Genomic DNA, 20,696 nt, shown 5'->3' on the forward strand with positions numbered 1-20,696 from the left:
ATGCCAAAAATGACACGCGATCCCGTTGAAACGGTGATGGAGGGGAGTGAGGGGACACTCACACAAAAAAGAGAAACCACGTCCGCGTGAGCTCAGCGTCGCGCTGAATGGGTTGTCAGGGTTGTCTCTTGTGTGAGTGTCCCTTCCATCTCGTTTCGACGGGACCGCGTGTCATTTTTGGCATTGGTCATGGCTCACGGCTCTCGTCCGGCTCTTTCATTTCTCCGAGATGCTTCCGTCGAGCTGTGTAGCTCCAAGCTGACAATACAATAATTTCCGAGGAAGCGAGGCACGGGCAGCGCAGATAACCACGGCTAACGACGCAACAAAAAAAAGACGAGAGAGAGAGAGAGAGAGAGAGGAAAGAGAGACTCTCCGACGACTTGGACTTCTCCGAGGGGACTCGATCGGCTCGATTTCGTTCGTGGGAGGATGGAGAAGGGGGAGCCGGGGGAGGGCGCGTTTTGACGCACGGTGGCACGGGCACGGTGCTCGTCGTCGATCGTGTCATTTGAGGAACGCACGTCGCCCGGCGCGGTATACACCTCCCGTGAGAACGTTATTCCTCCGTTACTGATTACGATACTCTCTCGATCCGCCCCGTCAGCGCGCGCGCGAGCACGCGCGTATATATGTGTGTGTGCGGACGCGTGTGTGCATGTGTGCGTGGCCGTGCTCGATCCGTGGAGGGCCACGATGGATTACGTGCAGATAAAGGACATCCGCGCGGGCCAGAAGAACATTAACGTAGTGTTTATCGTTTTGGACCCCGTTGGCCACCCTACCATCACCAAAGAGAACCGCGAAGTTCGAACGTTCAAAGTGGCCGACAGCACCGCCTGCATGAACGTCTCCATCTGGGACGAGCCCGGTCAGCTCCTGATGCCGGGCGACATCGTGCGGCTCACCAAGGGCTACGCGTCCGTCTGGCGGCAATGCCTGACCCTCTACTCGGGCAAGAACGGCGACATCCAGAAGATCGGCGAGTTCTGCATGGTGATCAACGAGCAGGTGAACATGAGCGACCCGAACCCGATGTTGTCGCAGCAGCTGGTCAACCAGAGCGGCTCGGGCCCGCCTAGCAGCAACGTCAACGTCAACAACAGCATCACCAACAACGGCAACGCCAACAGTATCTCCGGTCAACCGGGACGGCAGCCTCTGGTACATAGATCACCGACAGCGTCACCCACGACGATTCCACCGGCGAGGCGGCACGGCACTAGCGATAGTAGCAATAAGCGCCGAACTAGGCGCGGGTCTAGGCGCGGTGCTAAGCGTCGGAAAATTTTATAAATTATCTTACCTTCTACTTTACTTGACGTTCTTGTCGAATTACATTCGAGACACTTGCAAGCGCGACGGGGATACAGAGCGCGTGGCGATCCCTTCCGAATGTTGAATTGAGAATTATGCAGTCTCGCATGGTGTTTTCGTCGTTGTGTCTTTTAATTGGCAAAAAGTTATCTGGAAATTAACATTTTAACGTTTCTTTTATTACAAAATTTATATTTTACGTTTATTACAAAATTTTTATATTACGTTTTATGTTAAAAGCCGCTTAGGTACCTGCTATAGACTTCAATAAGTGCGAAGTCTGAAAACACATTAAAAAAAGCGTTAAAAATATTGATTATGTTCCTGCTTTTTTTTTTCTTTAACCCTTTATTACCTTTATACCCTTTTTTCTTTAACCCGATCTAAAAACTATTCCTCGTAAATGAGCGTAGATCAAGCATATCAAATCCTCTTAATTTTATTTGGTCTAACATGGAGCAAAGAATTTTTATCCCCTGGAGGAACTCGGGAATCTTTACTTGGAGATCTCAAAGGTATGTTTGTCGATCGTAATCGCGTATAGATACAAATGCTTGAAAAATTGTGCGGTAGGTTGTTATAATGCATCGTATCCAATTCGACTCGACATTGGACCACGAAGGTAACTTTTAACGTAGCTTAATCAAGGGCCACTATTTCCAACGCGCGTCTGTTGACTTCCGACCGACCGTTAACTTTTCAGAATAGCTAATAGAAGTTGGCTATTTTGAAAGTTGACGGTCAGTTAGAAGTTAAGGGACGTTGGAGATAGTGAATCTCTTGTGTTCGAGAACGTCTTGCCATGCTCGATAACGTCGAGTATCTAGCCTATTCCGATTGAAAAGGACACATGTAATCTGTCGTAGGCGAGTCAGAGCAACACAACGGCTCCCGGTAGCGGATCTGCGGCGAGTTCGACGACCGCGAAGAGCGGAAACGGCAGCGGTGGTGGCAGCGGCGGCAACGGCAGCAATACCACCCCCAGCGGCGGTGGAAGCGGTGGTAGCGGCGGCGGCAGCGGCAGTGGCAGCGGTTCAGGTGTATCCGGAGGATCGGCACGTTACTCCTCGTCGGACTCGACGACGAAATCGGCGCCGACGACTAAGAGCAACTCGCGCGGACGCGGCGGCTACAGGAATGGCGGTCGTAGCAGCGACCGGAGATAACACACGAGAAGGAAGCTGATCATATGCGTGTAAACGAGCGAACGAATGAATGAATAACGTGGTGCGCACGACAGATCTGCGCGACTGTGTAATATATTGTTTCCTCGTTTCTTTAAAATTCCAGATCTCGACGGGGATCTTGTCGAAAACTGGGGAACCTGCACTTACGTATCGGGAACAGCGGCCGACCGTTGTGTTGTCGCGCGAGGTATTCCCTGAGAGCGAATATGCCAAGTTTCGTCTTTTAGATTCCACCTTCGCGAGCGATTCTGTCGCTATAATGTTTCGAATCGCTTCAGACATCATTTCAGAAATGTCGGATCTTCCAAGAATCTCTTTAAAGAAAGCCATCTTCTTTCTTTATAAACAAAAAAAAATTATAATTTCGACAAATGTAATGACCAGTCTACAATGAGTCGTTAGTCGTTAGTCAGATGTCGGAAAAAATATTCATAAACGTATCGTAAGGCAATCGGAAGTCTGTAATCGGTGACGTAAGAGATGGCATCTGGCCAATCGCTTACGATCGCTGATTACAGACTTCCGATCGCCTTACGATACGTTTTGACTTTTTCCGACTCTCTCCCGACATCTGACTAACGACCAACGACTCATTGTAGACTGGCCATAAGTCTTGAAAACATTGAAAGTCAAATTGATTAAACTTCTCGCGAAACAATAGAAATTGTACTGTATAGTACTGTATGAAATGTATTTATACGATATTGTAATTGTATATTAATTATTTAAAATTTATATTAGGATTAGTGAAGATTATAGTTAATATTCATCAAGATTAATTTAAATTTGTATTCAGAATTTGAATTTTGTTGCTTGTTTTTGTTTAAGAAAACGTTTAAGAAAAATGTATAAAAATTGCCAATATTTTTATAATTGTTAAGGCTGTTGAGTTTCTTCTAAAATTTTCTTGGAAGCCTCTGATTTTCTACAATATTTCTAAAGTGATTCGAAGAGCGTGCTTATTAATACCGTCATTACTCGTCGATAGCTCGAAATTTTAAATTATTCCTATAATTGGAAGTGTCTCGCTTCTAAGGGAATTTCTCCAGAGTATACTAGATAAACAAATCCTTTCTTGACATTCGTGACATCCTTATTGGATATGCAGGGTGATACTTAATTACATACAACAAAAACAAAAATACAACACAGTATTAAAAAAAAAATAAAACATTAATGTGATGAAAATTGCTTCATTAGTATGAAATTATGGTATATGGTAACACCTCTTAGATTTAAAATTTATTTAGTGCGGACAGATTCTAGTCAGCTACATTTTTTTGCTCATCTAAAGCAACTGTTGCCAGGAAAAAAAATTAATATTATAAGAAATGCTGTGTTACAACTCGATGTTTAGGAAAAAAACTTTTGTTAATTTTAAAATATGCATATTTATTTGATGTATGTAATTAAGAATCACCCTTTACTGTATACATATGTATGTTTCATATGATCTGTCGCGCGAATATTTGTACCCGAATATATCAAACATTTTGAGTTTATCCCAACGATTATCCTCGATTAACTATTAAACCTTAAACGACGCAAATGAGTTATTTACTTTGAGCAGTTTATACGTGCAATCGGGACCGATACGAAATATTATAACACACATTGTAATAATAACAAACAGATTGTATGGTGAAAATAAATCAAAAACTGGATATGGAAATCCCTTTTTATATGCCTGCGATTAATTCGCTTGAGTAATTTGTCAATACATGTCAGATCTATTTGTATTTCGACTAAAAATACCGTTAAATAAATTCGCGATAGAATTATTTCGAGCCGAGTTTATCTCGTGATCCATCTTATTTATGGATGACGGGATACATTATTATCTGGGACAAAAAACAACTACGAATAAAACTCAACTAAAAAGATTCGGGTGTAACTTTTAATTTAATTTTTATATAAATGCATAGTCTCTCTCTCTCTCTCATTGTTATAATTATCTCATCTTTCTACAATTCAATTATTGTTTCCGTTTTATATAATTTATCTGAATCTCATATACTTAAACGTTATCATGTTGCAATGTTGTTTTTTTTTTTTTTTCTAAAATCGTTCAATATTTTATTGCGAATTTATGGAAATATTCGTAATATATACATTGAGCACTTTTGGCGTAATATTTTTTTTAAGTCCAAATATATTTTTTAATTCTATGTATAAGTTTAGTTCGAAAATGTAAATTACGTGCGTTTAAACGCGGAGTTGGTTAAAGATTTAATAAATGATATTTTAACGTCGCGTTCGTGTTTCGCACATCTTACAAAACAGTGTAAAATTTTTTCCGGCTCATGGCCGATAAAAGTCACATTATTTCGAGACAATCGTAAACATAGCGTTTTACCCGTTGGAAACAATTGTGGACATAGCTACGTAGTTCAACATATACGTTTTGTGTATATAGAGGCGCTAGTGGACAGATAAACATAGAATTGGTCAAGGAAGAGGTTAGCCAATGGCCGCGTTCAGCAGACACAACTGCTGAGAGTGCTGAGTTCGTCTTATCAACACTCTGCGTTGATTGGTTGGTTCCAAAAGTAAGAGCCAATCACGTTCGACTGGTACTGAACGGCTTGGTCCGCTGAACGCGCCCAATGGTGTTCCTTTCGCTAATTGGCTCCGCCATTTCCCGATCAGCGCTTCCGGTTCTTTAATGGGAGTGAGACAAAGCTATATTGGTCCGCCATTTATCGACAAGACGTTAGTGGGAGTGAGACAATAAACACAAATGTGGTCGTTCTCGTGCTTACTCCATGTATTTCGCGCTAAAAACGGAATGATTTTTCGGTATTGAGAATACTGATGGTTTAATTGAAACATTCTTGTTATTGCAAACATTGCATTGCTGCATTCTGTGTATTTTGTTCGTCTGACGCAAGGACCATTAGATTTTGACGTATAAAAATTTTTTGTGTCGGACATACATGATAATCGAGATGGAACAGGTATTGTGATACATATATAAATTATGATAAACATCTACAGTTGCTTTTCATTTACACTCAAGTGATCTGAGTCAGTCAGTTATGTGAATATTTTATACTCAGGTAAGATTTGTATTTATTTTGGTGATAAAGCTATCGCATAATAATACAGGTCCATAACCTCACTTTTAGGCTGCGGTCTATTTGACGCTACAAATTCTTCGAAGTGTTCTTCTTCTTCTTCTTTCTTCATTGAAAGAAAGGAGAAAAGAAATGCTTCAAAGCATTTGTAGTGTCAAGTGGACCGCAGCCTAAAGCACATGGTTTCGATTGTGGATAAAAACTCAGTTGAATCTCACTTGCCAGCATGCAAAAAGAAACGTGCATTTAACTGAGTTACAAGTGAGAATTATCTGAGTTTCGATGTAAATGGAAAGCAACTAATATGTTCATAAAATATATATTTAAAATACTTAATTATATTTGCCCCTGATTTTTACATCTACGCTCGTTTTATAGGACTTGAAAGCTAAAATTGACCAAGCTTGTCGTACTGCAGAAGAATTCACAAAACTGTACTACGAATCTTTAGACAAGCGGAGATATGTAAGTAACAATAATACTGTCAAACGTATTCTTTCTTGATTATATATTTTAATTTTATATGTAATCTGTCTTAGCTGATTTCAAGAATGTACATGGATAGCGCTACTCTGATATGGAACGGAAATGGGGTAACAGGCAAAGACAATATACAAAAATTCTGGACGGATCTACCATCTTCAGAACATAGTGTCCATACTCTTGATGCTCAGCCAATTACAGGTAAATGCTAATAATTACATTATTCTTAAATAAATTATGTTAACTTTACTTTTTTTTTACTGTAAAAATTTATACATATTACATTGTATTTTAATTTGTATAACTTAAATTTTGATAATATTTTCAAATAAATTCTCACTTTAATACTTGTATGTAATGATATTCATATTTGTATTTCATATATAACATTTATTTTAATAGCACGCAATACCAAAAGATTGCTATTTAAATTTATCTTCTGTCTTCTGTCTATTTATTCTTTATCTTCTGTCTAATTTTATCTTTCTGTAATATGTTAATAATAGGTCCAGAGGTAGCCAACCAATTAACGTTTCTCGTCAAAGTCGGTGGCCAAGTGAAATACGACGACAAGAATTCAAAACCGTTTAATCAAACTTTCTTAATTACGGCTATGGGTGATAAATGGAAAATTGTAAGCGACTGCTTTCGAGCACAAGAACTATTAGATAATAATACAACAAGTTAGTATTATTGTATTAAGTAGGTGTTTAAGAGTATAATAAATATGTTATTTTATACTGTGATGTATAACTTAATTTTTATTTTAATAAATTTCTTTATTGCAATATGTATCTATAATATATGACCCACATACACACATATATACATAGATGAATGAAATAAGATTAACAATATATGTATGTACTTATTTGAAAACAAGAACGAAATAATTTAGACAATTACTAGATATTGCTATCAGACAAAATTCAATCGTAAAAAAAATTGATAATTTTTTTCATTTTTACTTTTAATCTTTTAGATCAATGTATAAAGGCAATATTTAAGTTTTGTATTAATAAATTAGTATGCTCGTTGATTCTTTAAGTGTATAATTTTACGAGAAAGATTAGAAAATGCACACACAAGACAGAATATAAATAAAATTATTATAATAAAGAAAACGTGATAGAAAATATAAAAATAAATTTTTCCCTTAAATTCTAAAGAATAAAATTTTATGTTGTCAAGAACATTGAGACAAAGGAAAGTAAGTTACTGGTTTTATCTGTGTGACCCATCAAATGTTTACTAATTTATTGCGATGAACACAACAAGATTGTTAAGAACAACGGACATTAAGATCATTAAGGTCAAAAACAAATCGTCAGAAAGAAGTTAGCTTTCGTTTAGTATGGAGCAAGAAAGAGGAACATCTGTCGATCGAAGAACATCGAATCTGTAAAAGAAAAAAGATTGAAAGATATATGACGACACTAAAATTATTCAATTCCTGTTAACTTCTTACGCAATATTACTCGAGTGCAAAAACTTTCTTTTAATTCTGATAGTGATTTCCGAAAACCACGGTACGAGCAAACTGACAATTTTACATTTTAATACGGTACGTATTTCTCTTCTACGATATTCCATTAAATAATTGTTAAGTTTAAATACATGTTAATTATAATTAATTATAACTTTTATGGCAATGTATCACTATGTATATATATATCAATATAGAAAGTCTAAAGAAATCCGATAAGTATGCCACGGAATGCCAGATTTTTTATTCACGGAATCAACGATGTGCGTTTGCCATCGAAAATGCTATGTCGCGCAAAATCTATGAAAATGAATCCGATGGGATATAAAACAGTTAAAACTGACAATACATCGCAATACGTACGGCCGACCAAGGATATTCCTGGTCCAAAAGCACTACCTTTACTTGGCAATAGCTTTAGATTTATGCCTTTTATAGGTAACAATTATTTCGTCCATATATTCAATCGCGCATATAGAAGGTCTACAAATAATGTCAGAATCATAATAGATGATAAACAGATATTCGAGTCACTTTACATGTTTAGAGTTTTTGTGTGTTGTTGTTTAATATATGCAAACTTTTTTGGTCCTGACACATTGAAATAAAAATAAAGATAAAATATATTTACACATTATATTTATCAATATATATTTTATAACTGGTCTATTAATTCTTATTAATTTATCTAAAATCAATTATTGGCATAAACGATGCAGGTGAATACTATAATGTGAATGTTCTGACACTGATGCGGATGCTGCGTGATAAATATGGCAATATTGTTAAATTAGACGACCCAACACAGGAACAACCGCGTATCTTTCTATTCTCTCCAGAGTTGTGTAAGGAGATGTATAAGTTGCAAGGCAAATGGCCAACGCGAAACTCCCTGGAGCCCTTGCATTACTATCGCCAGAGCAGAGAACACATCTACAACGGACAGTACGGCCTCGTAACAAGGTCAGATAACGACCATTAGAAAGAATATAACGAAACTTTATCCATAACGCATTGATGCCAAACAATAATCTTTCAATTTTTAATTCTTTTTTTCCCCTCACTATTTCTTTTTTCTGCTGGATATCTCTATATAATATCAGCTTGTAAATTATATATGACGTATTATTTTCTTTCTCGGTAAAAATGATTTTTTTCTGCATTTAGTCAGGGAGAATCGTGGCAGGACTTTCGATCAAAAGTCACTTTGCCCATGATGCGACCGGACATAGTCAAAACGTATGCTGGACAGATCAACGAGATAACCAGCGACTTCGTAGAGAAACTGCCAGCATTGCGAGATCCTAAAATTTTGGAATTGCCAAGTGACTTTATGAATGAATTATATAAATGGAGTTTAGAAAGTAAGTACGCGCATATGCAAGTGAATCGCAAGACTTTTATGTATCGTCAATATTTGTCATAATTCCCTTCAAAAATAACGCACCGAAACAGCAGACACAACTGTTGAGTTCGTCTTATCAACACTCTGCGCTGATTGGTTGGTTCTAAAAGTAAGAGCCAATCACATTCGATTGAGACTCAGCGGCTTGGTCTGCTGAACGCGACCAAAATTGATGCAAATATATAAGCTCTGTTTGTAACAATGCGTTGAATTGACGAAACAGAACTTTAGAAAAAAATTCTTTTATATTATTTTATTTTTATATTGATTATATAATAATTAACAGCGATGTGTTCAATTGCGTTAAATTGCCGAATGGGATGCTTGAAGCCCAATCTTGCTGTGGACTCGGAACCGCAACAAATGATTAATTGCGTACAGGAAGCGTTCGATCTGATATATCGTTTGGAAAATCTGCCATCTCTATGGAAAGTGTACAATACGCGGAACCTCAAGAAGCTATTCCATGCTTTGGATACAATTAATGCGTAAGTATTGAAATTTATAATCGTTATACTAAATGCCAGAGAGAGCATATTATTCGCAAAATTCTCGCGAACTTGTTGCTTTTAATCACTCTTCATACGCCTTTTTTTAAATAAAAATTAATATATTTTTTATTTTTGTTATTTTTATTTTTGTACTTTGCTTGTATATAACTTATCTTATATGTCGAAAATAAATCATTTAAAAGGCAATTTACTTGTTACCATAATCGGCATAATTTATAAATTATTTATAATATAAATTTATAATTATTTAGAATATCGGAAAAACATGTCGAATTCGCTAAAACGAAATTTTTGGAGACCGCAGATAATACGAATCTAAAAGATCGCAGTATACTAGAAAAACTTTTGAGTATTGATAAACAAACAGCTCACGTAATGGCTTTGGATATATTAATGAGCACTGATACGGTAAATATGTGGATATAATCATATCTTTTATAAACAAAATTGAAAATTCTTCCAAAGCAAATAATAATAAAATAGTACTAATAAATGGTTACAATATTTTAAGTTTTTTGACAGTTCTGAACAATGTATAGATGAAGTATTGTTACTTATATATATATTCGTAATAGGCTATATAAAATTAAGAAATCTTATAGCACAGAATTACTAGAATTAAAAATAAATAACATTTTTTATTATATATATATATATATAGACTAGCAATGCAGCTGGCGCTTTGCTATATTATATGGCAAATAATGCGGAGAAACAGGAAAAATTGCGAGAGGAAGCAATTTCTGTATTACCTGACAAAACCACGCATATTACAGAAGACATCCTGAAGAATGTATCATATGTTAAAGCCTGTATTAAAGAATCTATGCGACTGTTTCCCATCGTCAGTGGCGTTTTAAGAACTATGCAGAGGCAAGTATCCATAGGAGGATACACGATACCAGAAGGAGTATGTATATTTTTCTATTATTTTTCTATATATTACAGACCTTAAGATTTATCAAAATTTAATATCAATATATTTTATTAACACTGATATCAAAATATTTCTTGTCGAAATATTTAAAAAATTAAAAATGCATTAAAAAATATGTAATTAAAAAATCTAACAGTCATTTTAGGTAATATAACAAATAAAATTCTGTGAGTCACAATCAATAAATTATGAATTCTTTAACGAATTTTAAATTATTTTTTGCCAAATGTGTGATTAAATGCCATCTGCATACCATCAGTATTTTATCATTTTTAACATCAAGTATTAAAAATTAAATTTCTATTAAAGTTTACTTTAAATTAAATGACAAATAAAACTTTGTGACCCTCAACCATCTGTTCATGTCATTCTCAATCACTCCTTCTTACATGTCATCAGTCAAACGTTATGGCTTGTCACGCGCTGCTTTCGATGGATTCCATATATTTTCCGGAACCAGAGAAATATATTCCCGAGAGATGGATGCGGGGTAATCTCGAATATTTATCATACAAAACTTTGCATCCCTACGTGTACATGCCTTTCGGATATGGTGTTCGCTCTTGTGTTGGGCAAAGAGTCGCCGAGATGGAGCTCATGATATTTATTTTGAAAGTTTGTAAACTTTTATTATTTTTATTATTTTATTATTTATTCTAACATTTGTATTATTTTGCAAATTTTTATTAAATTGCAAAAGAATGTGATATATAAAAGTGTGTTTTTTATATAGGTCGTACGAAACTTTCGGATTGAGTGGCATTATGGACCGCTCGAATACAAGAGCCAGATTGTAAACTCGGTAACATCACCATTGAGATTCAAACTCATCGATTTGTAGATCATTTTTAATCTTTCCATAATTTAATCGTTTTGCGGAGTACTTCAATATTATTTAAATATAGGTATAACGTTACGTTCAAACGTATTCAAATGATATGGTATAAGTATACAAGGAAACAAAGCATTTAAAAGAAATTAAATTACAGGAAGTTAATTTAAATAATCGTAAACTTTTTCATATGAATGTTTATTTCTCAAAGTTAAAGTTTCATCCAATTGCTAATACAATACGCTAAATAATTTTATACTTGTTTTATTTATTTTATTATTGCAATAAGTGTTTAATAAAAAAAATTAATAATCATTGATACGAGTATTATAATCTTAATGTGATATCTCAATCTCGTCAAAATGATTAAAAATTACAATCGAATACAAAAGCATAAAATGTTATATATAATTACACATTTTATTTATATTATAATAAACGTATTTTATATATATTTTATATATATTATTGTATATTATATTTTCATGTACAAAGTGTCTGTCCAGGAAATAGTTTTTTATATATATGACTGCGGTCGATTTGACGCTACAAATGCTTTGGAGCGTTCTTCTTCTCCTTCTTTCTTCATTGAAAGAAAAGAGAAGAGGAATATGCTTCGAAGCATTCGTAGTGTCAAGTCGACCACAGCCATAATTATATACAAAAATATATCGGTTCTGCCATCGGGATATTCGGGATGCGTTCTCCTTCAACCTGGACGATTCTCCGAGGACGGCCGCGGGCCGCTACGCAATATTACGCACGTCGTTCAAATTTCTCACGGACGTTCCTTTCGCGCGTTAACTTCGGACGCCTATCGCGCGTTCCGGAACTCATCGGGGAAGGAGCGTCCGTCGGCTCGGCGTTTTCCGAATTCCGCCGTCGGGCGACGGGCGTATACAATACATACGCGCGCTCGTGGATGCGGGGGTGGTCGCGTGGACCTCGATATTGCCGTGCGGCGCGGCCGCTCTGCGTGATGATCCCCGAGCGGGCGTAGAATGTGAGACGTGCGGGATTTCAGACTTTACGAATTTCGCAAGCGGTGATCGCGTCGCGTCGCGTCACGTCACACATCGCATTGTATCGTCGCGTCATCGCCAAGAGAGGGAGAGTGGGCGGATCGCGGATCGCGGATCGCGTCTCATCCGCGGGTCGATGGTCGACGATCGCGCGTCCCGGTTTGACGGCGAGGACCCAGGATGCTGAGATTCCTGTCGCGACGGAGGGCGCGCGGCGTCAGCGGCCAGAACGCCTCGTCGCAGATCAAGAACCAGAGGCTGCCCAGCAACAAGAATCTCGTGCAGTGCAGGGTGGTACTGCTGGACGGCACGGATCTGTCCATCGACTTGTCGGCAAGTTTTTTCTCTCTTTCAATTGTTGTCAGAGACCTGTCTAATCTGAAACTTTTCCCTTTATCTTCGTATCTTCGTGAAGATAAAGGAGAAAGATCATCGGACTAGAAGAGCAGCTTAAAACTTTTACACCGTGTATACACATTTGTATTCAGGTTTCGTAACTGCTGGCCTTCTTTTGCAGAAAAAAGCATTGGCTAATGACTTATACGAACAGGTGTTTTACAGTCTCGACTTGATCGAGAAGGATTACTTTGGACTCCAATACACGGATAGCAATAACGTTAAACATTGGTTAGATCCAACGAAACCTATCAAGAAACAAGTCAAAAGTATGTGTCGCCGCGCTCGTTCTTGAAATTCTTTCGAAAGCAAGCTGAATGTTAAAACTTATATAACTTCTTATTTTAGTTGGACCTCCGTACACGCTTAGGTTGAAAGTGAAATTCTATTCTTCGGAACCGAACACGCTGCGTGAGGAGCTAACGCGGTATCAGTTCTTCTTGCAATTGAAGCAAGACGTTTTGGAAGGCAGGCTTCATTGTCCTCATCAAGTTGCGGTTCAGCTAGCTGCTCTGGCTCTTCAATGTGAGTTTGTTCGAGCAGTATTTTTAATTAAAATTAAGCTAATATCTTATCGTAGTTGTCATCGTACAGCAAATAATTGTAGGGTGTAATTGAAGGATGAAATTCTTATTTTAGCTGAACTAGGAGATTACGATCCTGTTAATCATAGCGCTGTGACCGTGTCGGAATTCCGCTTCATACCGGGTCAAACGGAGCAGATGGAGCTGGAGATACTGGAAGAGTACGTCAAGTGTTCTGGTCTTAGTCCAGCTCAGGCAGAATCAGCGTATCTTAGCAAGGCTAAATGGCTAGACATGTACGGCGTCGACATGCACACTGTTCTTGGCAAAGACGCTTGCGAATACTCTTTAGGCTTGACCCCGACCGGCATTCTGGTCTTCGAAGGCACGCAGAAAATCGGCTTGTTCTTCTGGCCGAAGATCGGTCGTTTGGACTTCAAGAAGAAGAAGCTGACCCTGGTGGTCGTGGAGGAGGATGACGAGGGTAGAGGCGAACAGGAGCATACCTTTGTGTTCAGGCTGGTCAACGAGAAAGCTTGCAAGCATCTTTGGAAGTGCGCGGTGGAACATCATGCTTTTTTCCGTCTGCGCGCACCGGTTAAGGGCGCCAGCGGTCGTCAGAACTTTTTCCGTATGGGCTCGCGTTTCCGTTACAGCGGCAAAACGGAATTTCAGACGACGCAGCTAAATCGGGCGCGCCGCACCGTGCAATTCGAGCGACGACCGAGTCAGAGGTATGCGCGACGGCAAAGTCACGTTCTTCGCGAAAGGCAACGTCAAGTGGAGCAGCCGCAACCATCTCCACCTCCAGGTGAGCTGTAGTGTATGAAATATATGATAGCGTTTGATGAATATAACATCCGCATTTTGAAATCTAATACTTAATATTAAACCTTATTTAATTTATTTAAAAAAAAAAAGAATTTTTACAAGCTTTAAAAATGCGAATAGATAATAAAATGTCATGCTTCAGTTTATATTTGAAATAAATTATACTTAGAGAATATTAAAAAAGAAGATTTTTATTCAGATATTTTTAAAATACTTTAATATGGCACATTCAATTAAGTTTTAACACAAGAAAAATTAAACTATCATTGTTAGGAATTATTTTTCTGATTTTTCTTATCTGTCTTATCATATTTTATTGGACATTATGTCGTGCTCTGAAAACGTGGTTCAAAAATATTTTCAGCCGACGAACCCTTGCAGCGTCAGCCGAGTCGATGCAGTACAAAATCTTCAGACTCCTCAAGCGCTCAGGGTACGTCATCACCTTTGATGGATTCCCTGCTGAAGTCTCTCGCCAAAGATCAACAACCGCTGGAGGCCAGAAACCAGGCGACGACCAGCAGCAGTGAGAAAGAGTCAGAACCTATGAAGACCAGTTTAACAGTTGAAACTATCGCCAATCAAGTGCAGCTAGTGCCTAATAATCAAGTGGGTGGAACATCGTCGTTACCCCCTCGAACGCCAATTCCACCGGAATCCCTAAAGTGTAACATACTGAAGGCGACCCTTGAGCAGGGAAAAAACTCGAATTTGGTCTCCATCACGTCCACGGACGGTTCTGGAGCGATCGCGAAGAAGAATCAACATTCGGATGCTGCGACTATCGTTTCCGTGGTAAGCATCGTCAAACTCTCATCTATAGTTTTATTTGTATTTTTATAATTTTTTGTCCTGCTTGAATCATTTATAAATTGTGCGTCTTTTGTGTACACTGATCGCGTATTCTTTTTATATTTTATATCTCTTAAAATTTCAAGTATTTTTACCTTAGTATAACTTAGTATACCTTTTTGTATTTGCATTATATACTATCGAATATCGTACGATAAGGTTTTTGAAGACTTAGCAGCTTATTGAACAATAATTTTGTCAAGATTATTATTCTGTTGTTTGTATATACATTATTTATTGCGTCTGCTTTATATCGCTAGCTGCCAGCTGTAATGTGTTTGCTTTCTTGCTTTTTTCATCAAATATAGGGCGGTGACAAACTGACTCTCTCTGTGAGCGGAGCGACGACAGCAGTAAATCCTTCTACCGACGACGCTGTAACTGTAACGCACTTTTCATTGGACAGTTGGGGACAGATCGAACAAAAGACCACGCCATTAAGCCCGAAAGTATCGAACCAGTCGCAAAATCCTTTTAATCCGTTCACTAACGATACTGACGCGTCTAACACGGCCGAAGCTTCCGAGGAGGAAGCAAAACCGGAAGACGACAAGAAAAAGAACACTAATCCGTTCATAGACTCGAATCCGTTCCTGGGCATACTCAATCCCTTCAAAGATTTACAACCGGTTACAACAGAGAAAAAAGTCGACGCGGATACAGAAAAAGCCGGAGCGCGGGTCGTTAAAACCGAGGAGATACAAACGACCACTACGACACTTACACACAAGGTCAGTTACATTTTTTACGCTTGCAGGCCAGCGTCTCATCTATTACATAAACGCCCTGGTTTCACCAAGAACAGAAAATTACTTTTAGAACAAATCTAAGAGACTTATCATTCAGTGTTGATCGTAAAGGGAAAGTAAGATTTTATTCTAGGAGTAAGTTGATTCTGTTGGTGAAAGCGTAATGAAAATTTGCTTTTCGTCCCACGTGAAAGTCGCTTCTGTGTGTGTGAATAGTAAAGTATTAAATAATCTTCGAGTTCGTCATTTGAACCATTAAAATGTTAAAGTTAGTCAGTCAATACAAAGGACTAATATTATTAATTTTCGATTCAATTAAATGTGACAATTTTCTTAAATAATTATTGTTAATCGAGAAAAATTAATTCGGAGTAGTGTAAGTGTAAAAGTACTAAAAGATCTGTTTTGCAGGATGAAAGTCAAGCGGCGTCAGACATTAGTCCCTGGCTGGTAGCGGATCCGTCACAAAGTCCAGCGCCTGGTCAAACGCCAACCAAGCATACAGTAATCACGAGAAAGACGGTAATTACCACACAGTTATAAAATATTTATTAAATATTACAAAGGAGAAATAATGTCGATGTACAATGCGCGAGAAAATAGCACCAACGTATATATATATATATTTACTTTGGTCTTCCTCGGACTGCCTACATCTTTGTTTTTTTTTTACTTGCTTTACAAAGTGCGTGATGTTAGTCATGACAATTTATGACAATTGTGACAATTAAAATTGGACACGTAAAAAACTACTATGTTAAAAAAATAGTTTTTATGAAAGGGTCCTAAGATATACTTAAGTAGTATAAAAGCAGAGTACTATTTTAGGAAGGCATTGCTTAAGTCACTGCTAGGATATCTTTATGTCGGTTAATAGAGATCGTTTTATGCCGACTGAGAATTTGCATAATGAGATAAGCTTTCTGTTTATAATGTCGCGAACATTCCTTAATTGTACGATGCATTTATTTTAAACTTATGTGTTGATAAAACAAGTGTCCTTATAATCTGCCAACATGTATTATAAAGTATGTATGCAAGGTCTATTCGCGTTAAACGCACTATTTACGTTTGTTTTTTACAATTTTATTATGTTTCTATTTGCAAAGGCCAAATGTACTTTCGTTTCGCTTTAATTACGGGAAGTAACAGAGTGCAGCTAAAACGAACAGACCTACATATTTCGTGAGGCAACGTATATTGCTCGTGTCTAAATGTTAAGCCTATGCATTTGTAAGGTAGCATTTTTATATTAGCAGTCATTGTGCCTTTGAATTTAACGTGCGATGGACGAATATGCAATTATGCGAATATTAGAAACGAAAAAATCGTATTCGCTGTGACTGATTAAAAATATAAGTATTATCATTCTCATTATACAATAATATGATATAAATTATATAAATAAATCGTTAATAAGTAAATTTGATCAAAACTTTTGAGAACACTTTTATCAGTGAAGCATTATAGATTCGCTAATTAATCAGGTCAATTAATGACGTTGATTTTATCTACTCTTTCTCCTGAGATTTAATGTATTTATGTATTATAATGATGACAATAATCGATAGACGAATAAAGAATCAATACGCGAATCATCGCCAGTCTTAGGTAAAGCACAACTTGTGCCTGAAACATGCAGCTATAAGGATATTCGTATTTACTATTCCACGCCTATAAAACTGTGAAATCGAATTTTTATGTATATATTTGTAACAGAGTATATATAGATTATTATCCTAAGATATTTTTTTTTTCGTAATTTGTTCCTTGTCTCATATTTTCCTTTCTATATGCCATAATTTTGATACGCATTAAAATAGATACATATATCACCGCGCTATGTCATTATTTTATATGTATGTATTAGACGATGTTCCAGCTTAAATCTGTATGATTTGTAACATTCTATCGTGTCTAACGAGGACACAGCTGCCGCTTTGTAGTGATATGACGTTTTTACGTAACACTTAATACAAACAATGCATTTAATTACAAGCGGTACTATCCCTGTATTTAATTAGCATGCAAACGTTCGTTACAAAGTAGAGAGGAAACATTTGTCCTCCTTTTAATTGGTTTAACTTTATGTTGCGCGTTTCCGTGATTCTAAATATATTGTATACAGTATTTAACATTATTGCAATGTATTGTATTTGATTGAATATTTTATTGTATTTAATGTCAAGAAATGAACGTATATATATATATATTTTTTCAAAGCTAATATATCTACAATCATATACATATATATATTTACAATATTATAATGAAAGATCAATACCCTGATGTATTCCGTCCTGAAGTGTCCTAAACATTTAATGTTATGTAGTTACAATTTTTGCCTTTCAATAAAACAAATGTATCAATACATTGCTTACGCGTTTCTCTCATTTTATTAATATATCGTAATTTGACAAGGAAAAAAATACACTAAAATTAAGGAAGAAGTACTAAAACGAATATATTCCGTCCAACTAAATATCCATCTTGCAATATCTCAATAAAATTCTTTATAAAAACTTTTTGTAGCTAAATATAAAGTGAAATAAGTAATAATTGCCGTTTGTACAAGTTATTTTTGTGACATTCTACATTTTTTGTTCGATAAAATTATAGATAAAATTCTATAAATTAATATTAGATATAATTTATAGAATTATATATATATTAGATGTAGTCTAATCAACGATTGTATACTGGTCGTTTGAATTATCATTTCTTTAAAATATTCTAGCGTTTATCGGTTACTCTTTAAGTTACCTATTTGCACTGACATTACGAATTGACTCAAATTGATTACTGGGGACAGGATACTTTGGTACATACTATACATCGGGAAATGTTCCTCATCTCCCTCGTTCCAACATATTTCGATACTGATTCAATATAAAAAGGAAAATGTCGATAAAGTTTTGCATTCGTAAATGCATTAATATTTACACGGAATGTCGCTTCGGCGTCGTACATCTCGAGATCGTCTTGTTTCGCTAAACTAAGGATTATCGCATGTGACTTGCGCGAGAAGGCATTTATTCGTTCTCCGTCAAACCACTATAAGCAGATGAACACGTTTAATAATCTAACTATAAAAAACACCTGCATGTTCTCGCTATTCGTTATTTACACGAGAGAGACATATCTTATCTCGACGCTTATCGTCAAAACAGAATTATGTCATCTGTACTTGCCCAGCAGATGCCAGTCACTTTCATCAAATTGAGATCGGTATCAATCAAACGTATAATACGCTATAAGTTATCACACGTTGTGATCATATACAAAAGACGACAGGTGTCAGACAGGCGTCTCTGTGTCGTCCCAGATCTTGGTGCCGTGTCGAGACGGCAATTGAGCGTTCGAGGACTCGCATATCACAAGGCTGACGGTATCAGCGTAATCTAGATCTACGCGACGCTCTCCGTCACGCGATAGACTCCTGTTGGACGATGGCGAACTGCTGTTCTCCGCGCTGCAATCGTGTCTGAACACGCTGTCCGATTGGGAATGCGTTGGCGTGGATAATTCGGATACCAGCGGCGTGGACTCGTCGTCGCTCTCGCCACCGGGCCCCGGTGACCGCGCCGTCGCGGTCGACGTGGTGCCAATCAGACGATCCTTCAGCTTCGATAGCTTCTCCAGGCTGGAAGTGGGTACTGGTATCACTATCTCGTCATTTAATGTTGAGGAGGAGCGTCTCTTAGTGGATACCGACGACGGCGTGATCTTCAGGGATACATTGTTTCCCATACACCTCTCGTCGGTCGACTTCGACCTGATCGCAGGCTTCGGCGACGGCGGTGGGGAGACGAATAGCGAGGACGGTCTCGTGCTGATGTTGCTACCGCTTCTCTTCAGGGTCTTGTACGAGCAGGCTGATCTCGTGCTATATTGAGATGCGATGCTGCGTTGGGAGTTGGTACGTTGAAGGAACACGGTGGAATCGTGCGAGCTGTCGTCTGAGCTCACCGGATCCTCGTTAACCGGTACCCAGTGAAGCAGCGGACTGGATTGAAGCAGTACATATTCCGTGTCGTGTACCGAGATGACGTGTCCTAAAACAGAGACTCATGTAACATCTGCTTCGTATCATGTGATTATCATGTTCTAATTGACTATAATATATATTTTGAAGCCACTTGGTTCGAAATCCTTGAAACAAATATATTTCTTTAAAAAGTATAAAAAAAAAGAAGATTTTACATGAGAATCTAAGATATCAATGAAAAAGATATTTGTTCCATTTCCTTTTTAAAATTCTCTTATTTCAATTTTCAATCTTTGAAACGCTTTGATCGCAATTGATAATAATAACTGAAGGCTTCCAGATACAAATTGCAAAGAAGGTAATGTCAGATGTGGTTTGCAAGAAAGTTTTATTGCCACTTGCTCTCGTAATAACATAATACTGCTCATATAACATGGTGCTATTAATCTAGCAATAATATTTATAGTGTACACGTAGTACAGGAAGTAACATGGACCGGAGTAACAGGACGCAACTTTCAATTTTATCGCCAAGCACGATTACTTTACGTACAACAGTGTTAAAAATATAATACATTGTTACATGTCGCCTCGGTTAGCACATTTTCCGCACGAGATATTCGTTTTGTCAACAATGCGTTATCACAGTCTTTTGTACATGAATTGTCCACAGGAAACACCGAACGAGAGTTAGCTTTGAGAGTAGTGCCTCTGAAATTTTTGTCTATCTTTTTATATCATATATTTACAAATGCAGTAAAGAGTATGCTCGTAAATTACCGACTATTGAGGGTTTTTGGAATCTTTTTTTTTCTTTTTTTCCTTAATATGGCATCAATATACATCGATATTAAACTAGCTTATAAAATGAGCATTATATTATAATAATCTTAAGAGTACGCATACAATAATAATCCTATTACAATCGTTAAATGGCTTTCATTTTGTATTCTTCCTTCGTGCGATATGTATGATTGGTTTCTCGCATTGGCACTTTAATACTTGAATACTTTTTAAGAAATACTCATACATGTTCCTACAGAGGATAGCCTTTCACTTTGTAACTTACAAATGGCCTTATAATAACAATATATTTATA

The 20,696-nt window shown here is 37.1% G+C and overlaps 5 protein-coding genes across 19 annotated transcripts in view; 4 read left to right on the forward strand and 1 right to left on the reverse strand.

Moving 5' to 3' along the window:
* The first annotated feature begins 92 nt into the window (after positions 1 to 92).
* On the forward strand, positions 93 to 2,825 carry LOC112456103 (SOSS complex subunit B homolog). The gene is made up of 2 exons (XM_025018417.1): positions 93 to 1,164; positions 2,184 to 2,825. Exons 1-2 carry the CDS (start codon positions 697 to 699, stop codon positions 2,481 to 2,483), a joined length of 768 nt encoding a protein of 255 aa, XP_024874185.1. The 5' UTR covers positions 93 to 696; the 3' UTR covers positions 2,484 to 2,825.
* Positions 2,826 to 5,206: 2,381 nt separating this feature from the next.
* Positions 5,207 to 6,805, forward strand: LOC112456161 (NTF2-related export protein-like). Its single transcript, XM_025018534.1, has 4 exons — positions 5,207 to 5,461; positions 5,960 to 6,046; positions 6,121 to 6,265; positions 6,571 to 6,805. Exons 1-4 carry the CDS (start codon positions 5,441 to 5,443, stop codon positions 6,750 to 6,752), a joined length of 435 nt encoding a protein of 144 aa, XP_024874302.1. The 5' UTR covers positions 5,207 to 5,440; the 3' UTR covers positions 6,753 to 6,805.
* A 626-nt stretch (positions 6,806 to 7,431) lies between these two features.
* LOC112456208 (cytochrome P450 CYP12A2-like) lies at positions 7,432 to 11,277 on the forward strand. Its single transcript, XM_025018610.1, has 9 exons — positions 7,432 to 7,628; positions 7,748 to 7,988; positions 8,270 to 8,513; positions 8,718 to 8,914; positions 9,242 to 9,443; positions 9,719 to 9,875; positions 10,129 to 10,377; positions 10,804 to 11,019; positions 11,138 to 11,277. Exons 2-9 carry the CDS (start codon positions 7,772 to 7,774, stop codon positions 11,243 to 11,245), a joined length of 1,590 nt encoding a protein of 529 aa, XP_024874378.1. The 5' UTR covers positions 7,432 to 7,628; positions 7,748 to 7,771; the 3' UTR covers positions 11,246 to 11,277.
* An 851-nt stretch (positions 11,278 to 12,128) lies between these two features.
* Positions 12,129 to 16,545, forward strand: LOC112456139 (band 4.1-like protein 5). 2 transcript variants are annotated; one of them, XM_025018489.1, is made up of 7 exons: positions 12,130 to 12,591; positions 12,776 to 12,923; positions 13,003 to 13,179; positions 13,294 to 13,989; positions 14,374 to 14,804; positions 15,170 to 15,592; positions 16,022 to 16,352. In XM_025018489.1, exons 1-7 carry the CDS (start codon positions 12,439 to 12,441, stop codon positions 16,151 to 16,153), a joined length of 2,160 nt encoding a protein of 719 aa, XP_024874257.1. In that variant the 5' UTR covers positions 12,130 to 12,438; the 3' UTR covers positions 16,154 to 16,352. The 2 variants fall into 2 exon arrangements, with proteins under 2 accessions (XP_024874258.1, XP_024874257.1); XM_025018490.1 differs by lacking the exon at positions 15,170 to 15,592 and having other exon boundaries at positions 12,129 to 12,591; positions 16,022 to 16,545.
* LOC112456136 (kinase D-interacting substrate of 220 kDa) overlaps positions 16,545 to 20,696 on the reverse strand; it is a 34,109-nt gene continuing 29,957 nt past the window's right edge. For 13 of the 14 annotated variants that reach the window (XM_025018479.1, XM_025018477.1, XM_025018476.1 and 10 more), the window contains one exon: positions 16,545 to 19,665. In XM_025018479.1, coding sequence (XP_024874247.1) covers positions 18,908 to 19,665 — 758 coding nt within the window. In that variant the 3' untranslated portion in view covers positions 16,545 to 18,907. The remainder of the gene's footprint in view (positions 19,666 to 20,696) is intronic. The other variant, XM_025018473.1, reaches the window with a different exon arrangement.

This window comes from Temnothorax curvispinosus, unplaced genomic scaffold, assembly GCF_003070985.1.
Source record: "Temnothorax curvispinosus isolate PA1 unplaced genomic scaffold, ASM307098v1 QBEX01006657.1, whole genome shotgun sequence".
NCBI lineage: Eukaryota > Metazoa > Arthropoda > Insecta > Hymenoptera > Formicidae > Temnothorax > Temnothorax curvispinosus.

Bases quoted from the DNA above. Each gene is read 5' to 3' on its own strand.
- LOC112456103 (XM_025018417.1), top strand. From the start codon at position 697: ATGGATTACGTGCAGATAAAGGACATCCGCGCGGGCCAGAAGAACATT. The intron at 1,165-2,183 runs GTACATAGATCA...AATCTGTCGTAG, and splicing joins AACCGGGACGGCAGCCTCTG to GCGAGTCAGAGCAACACAAC.
- LOC112456139 (XM_025018489.1), top strand. From the start codon at position 12,439: ATGCTGAGATTCCTGTCGCGACGGAGGGCGCGCGGCGTCAGCGGCCAG. The intron at 12,592-12,775 runs GCAAGTTTTTTC...CTTCTTTTGCAG, and splicing joins ATCTGTCCATCGACTTGTCG to AAAAAAGCATTGGCTAATGA. The intron at 13,990-14,373 runs GTGAGCTGTAGT...AAATATTTTCAG, and splicing joins GCAACCATCTCCACCTCCAG to CCGACGAACCCTTGCAGCGT.
- LOC112456161 (XM_025018534.1), top strand. From the start codon at position 5,441: ATGATAATCGAGATGGAACAG. The intron at 5,462-5,959 runs GTATTGTGATAC...CTCGTTTTATAG, and splicing joins TGATAATCGAGATGGAACAG to GACTTGAAAGCTAAAATTGA. The intron at 6,266-6,570 runs GTAAATGCTAAT...TGTTAATAATAG, and splicing joins TGATGCTCAGCCAATTACAG to GTCCAGAGGTAGCCAACCAA.
- LOC112456208 (XM_025018610.1), top strand. From the start codon at position 7,772: ATGCCACGGAATGCCAGATTTTTTATTCACGGAATCAACGATGTGCGT. The intron at 8,915-9,241 runs GTAAGTACGCGC...AATAATTAACAG, and splicing joins ATATAAATGGAGTTTAGAAA to CGATGTGTTCAATTGCGTTA. The intron at 10,378-10,803 runs GTATGTATATTT...ACATGTCATCAG, and splicing joins GATACACGATACCAGAAGGA to TCAAACGTTATGGCTTGTCA.